We start from the raw sequence: 4319 nt of genomic DNA on the forward strand, positions 1-4319 counted from the left end.
GTAAACTTTATAGTTGGGACGTTAGACAACTCTCTCTTGCTGGTAGAATTACTCTAGCCCATGTAGTGTTGCTCTTTATTCTGAGCTACTTTATGCAATCGATGATGATCCCGAAAGGTTTGTGTGATGAGATTGAAGCTATGGTTTGACAATTCATTTGAGGATCCACTAGTGGAAATAAAAAAAATGACTTTAGTTAGTTGGGATACGATATGTCAACCTAAAGCCAATAGTGGCCTTGGTATAAGATTTTTATGAGACCACAATACTTCTTTCATGATGAAGTTGGAATTTAATTTAGTGTTTGATTTTTCTATTTTATGGACTAAAGTGCTTCGGTTTAAGTATGGGGTTCAAAGCGGCTTACCGGAGTCTTTAGCAATGGGACATTGTTCTTTCCTATGGAGATCTCTTTCAAGGATTTGGCCGCTCATACGTGACAATATCCTTTGGTCATTTGAAGATGGTCGCAATATTAACTGTTGGAAGGATCCTTAGATTCTTAATGTTGGGCCTCTATGTAAAAAGATAGCTTGTAATTCTAGCTTGGATATGGATTGTGCTATTAGTGATATAGTCACGGAGAATGGAGATTGTAATTTAGATTTCTTCCATCTTTGGTTACCTGAAGACATTATTCATCGAATTGTTGGGATTCCGCCATCTCATCCAAATTCTGGCTTAGATAGAATCATTTGGGGGAGTTCCATATCGAGCTCTTTCTCTATTAAAAGTGTGTATAGAAAACTTCGGGAAGATTCCTGAAATGTGAAAGAAGATGTTTGGAAACTACCGTGGAAGTTTCAGGGTCAGCAAAGGGTTTGAGTATTCATTTGGCTTGCTATCAAACATCGTTTGCTCACCAATTTTGAAAGGATACGAAGAGGTTTGGGATCAGATACTGTTTATGGTACTTGCGGCCATAACTATGAAAGTGTCCTTCATGTTTTGCGCAATGGAAAGAGACATATGGATGCAGTTAATTCCTACAGGTAAACAATCTGTTTTTTTTGCAGGGTCTCTATATGAATGGATGGAGCATAATTTACGGAATCAGTAGGACATAAATCCAGTGGGAGGAGTTAATTGGTCTTGTGTGTTCGGGATTATCATTTGGCGCATTTGGAAGATTCGAAACCTCTGCATTTTTCAAGGTCTTTCGTAGAGTACTGATGAGTTTATCAAGACATCATTATGTTGGGCGAAGCAGTATGTTTCGGCATCAATTTTGCAAGGCTACAAAATTTTAAAATTGGATTTAGTTCCGAATTTGTTGGATGGTTGGGTATATTTATACAGATGGTTCGGTTAAACCTAAGGAGATGTTTGCCTCAACTGGAAGACTTTTGGAAGATCATAATGGGAAGTGGATTGTCGACTTCACAAGATATTTGGGTAGTTGTGAAGTTATTGATTTTGAGTTATGGGGTATCCTTGATGGGCTGCAAATTGCTCTCGAACGTGGCTATCGGAAACTTATCATTCAAATAGATAGTCTTCAAGCTATTAATCTTATTCATGAAGGAGTTCGTAATGGTTCTAACTCTGCCTTAGTAAGGAGAATACTTTTTCTTTTGAAGCTCCTGAGTCATTGGAATCTTAAATATATCCCTAGAGAAGAGAATAGAACTACAGACAAGATAGTCAAGCTTCGGCGAGACAGAGAACAGGGTTTGCGATTGGTTGATAAAGACATGTGTTGTGCTTTTAATACTTGAGTTGTAATTTCTGTTTTTCACCAAAAAAAAAATAAGAAAGTTACATTTTGAATATATATATAACAAACAGATATTATAAAATTTAAAATTTTAAGTAATTTTGCTAGAAATTAAATTTTAGAATACTTCAATATAATTAAAGCAAAAAAATAAAGTAAACAAAATATTTTTAATTAAAATGGATGAAAATAAATAGAAAATAAAGAAATACATGATAAATAATAAAAGTACTGTTGTTTTTTTATTTAAAGTGTACTTACTAAATACATTCAACCCAACTTCTATGATTTCCATCAAACTTGAGATGGTAAGTTGATATTTTTCAAATATAGCAAAATAAGTGTATTTTTACATCAAACCTAAAGGAATAAGTGACTTTAATTCCAAGTATTCAAACTTGTAAAGAAAACCCTTATTAAGATTTGTGTTTTTAGTGCAGTTATCTTACTATAATTTGCTTGTTTTTCCATCTAATTGAATAAATAAATATTTTCATATAATTATGTTATTTGTATGATGTCTTTAAAGATTTTTATATTTAAAGTAAAATGTGTAAGTAAATATTGACTTATTGATCGCATAAATGTTAACTAATATTAAGTGGCCTTAATTGGATTGTAATGCAATAAGACAAAATTTAAGTTGTTCATAGTCTATGGGGTCAGATTGAATAAATGACTTATGTTATATATAAGTCTAATTGGGAAAATAATTTGTCTTGATTATGAGAGTTGGAATGACTTTTATAAAATAAAGACATAGATGTAATTTTTTGAATTGGTGATATTTAATAGGACTCAAGTTGAATTACTCTTAAATTTATTTATGAATTAAATTACTTATAATATTTATAGTGTGATTTATTTAAATCTTAAGTGAATAGTCGCGTGTACAATTCATATGCTTTGATATATTGAAAACATGTCTTTTGATGTAACGGACCAAAAATTAGTATGTTTGTGACATGATTTTTGCATAGCATGACTTTATTCAAGATAGTAAAACTATAGCTCGATAAAAATTGTAAATAATATGTTTTTATTGAGATGAATCACGAAAATGTATATCACTTTAATTATCAAACAAAAACATATCACTTTCAAAGTTGAAATTTAATTATTGAAATCAAGATATAATAGTTTATCGAGTTATCTTCAACACATCACATAGAGAGTGACAATTATTTCTTTTATTAACACACCGGAAGGTATGTGAGAATAAGTCGTTATCAGATAAAGAAATAAACTTTGTTGACATCAAACCATAAAAATAAACATTTTGAATAATAATAATAATATAAATAAATAAATAAATAAAAGAGGAAGCTAAGATTTGTCTTTTATTTATTTCTTTTTTTTTGTTTGTTCAAGAAAGAAGGTGGATTTGTCATTTGCTTGAAATTGAATTGAACAATAAATAAAATTTTACTTAAAGTATTGCTCTTAGTTCCCCTGTTGCTATCTTGCCAACTACCACCATTTCAATGAGATTAAATCATCATCATCATCATCCATAATTTATTTGAATTAAATTTCCATAATTAATAAAAATAACCCAAAAAAGGGGGCTAAACTTACAAAAAAAAAAATTTATCATAGAGATCTGCTAACAATCTCAAAGCTTGAATAATTACATCATCCCAAAAACAAAAACAAATCCTCTGATGACTCTCAAAACACTGAAAATCAGAGGATAAAATTTATATATATGTAATTATATATATGGCAATTAAAAATTTGTCAATTCTTACTCTAAGAAAAAAGAAATTGAAAAAAAGAAGAAGAAGAAATAAACCTGGGTTGTTGTTTGATGATGTTGTGGGTTAATCTTCAAAACCTGTTTTTTTCCAGACAGCATTCCTAACACGACGCAAATCTCTTCCTTTCAAAGTCCTTCCAATTCCTTCATGGACAGAAAAGGAAGCTCCTCGTCTCCTAGCCAAGTACTCATGCGGTGGAACCCTTCCGTCACGATCACCGTCGTCATCGCCGTCGACAGCATCTTCATCGGTCTTCCCATGTTCCCTGTACTCCGCTTTGAGAATCTTGGACCAGTCAGGGATGTTGACCGGCAATGAAGCAGAAGCAGCAGTCATTTGGGCACTCCTATGGTTATTATTATCGCTAATCTGAAACTCCTTCTTTTTGAAAGCTTTCTTAGAGGAAGCTCGGTAACTTGGCAATGGCTTTTTGGCTTCTAAGTTGGTTGTTGCTTGATCATTTGAATTGTTCCATACATCCACCTCATCGAACTCCAGCAGATGATGATGACGATGATCAAACGAAGGGTTGTTGATGAGATTCCCATCATCAAATTCCATAGTTGGGTAGATATATCTTGGTTTTGAACCAAAAAAGATCCTACTTGTTGCCATTTTTGCAAAACCCCAAAAACAAAGAAAGAAACAAGGCAATATATAAAATCTTTTTGGTAAACAGTTGATGGGTTTTCAAGAAGAAGAAATACTGGGGAACCGTCTTGGCTTTCTATTAGTTTCGCCTTGCTTTTTTATTTATTTGGCTATAGTTGTTGATCACGTTGCATTTTTATAGTGGTGCAGTGGATAACTTCTCTCTTTGTCATAACCAAATCATTTGTTAA

General features: G+C 32.2%; 1 protein-coding gene across 1 annotated transcript; it reads right to left on the reverse strand.

The window, feature by feature from the left end:
* Nucleotides 1-3038: 3038 nt before the first annotated feature.
* Nucleotides 3039-4319, reverse strand: LOC107889601 (uncharacterized). The gene has a single exon (XM_016814083.2). It carries the CDS (start codon nucleotides 4090-4092, stop codon nucleotides 3541-3543), a length of 552 nt encoding a protein of 183 aa, XP_016669572.1. The 5' UTR covers nucleotides 4093-4319; the 3' UTR covers nucleotides 3039-3540.

Source organism: Gossypium hirsutum, chromosome A09 (assembly GCF_007990345.1).
Source record: "Gossypium hirsutum isolate 1008001.06 chromosome A09, Gossypium_hirsutum_v2.1, whole genome shotgun sequence".
Classification (NCBI taxonomy): Eukaryota; Viridiplantae; Streptophyta; class Magnoliopsida; order Malvales; family Malvaceae; genus Gossypium; species Gossypium hirsutum.

Bases quoted from the DNA above. Each gene is read 5' to 3' on its own strand.
- LOC107889601 (XM_016814083.2), bottom strand. From the start codon at position 4,092: ATGGCAACAAGTAGGATCTTTTTTGGTTCAAAACCAAGATATATCTAC.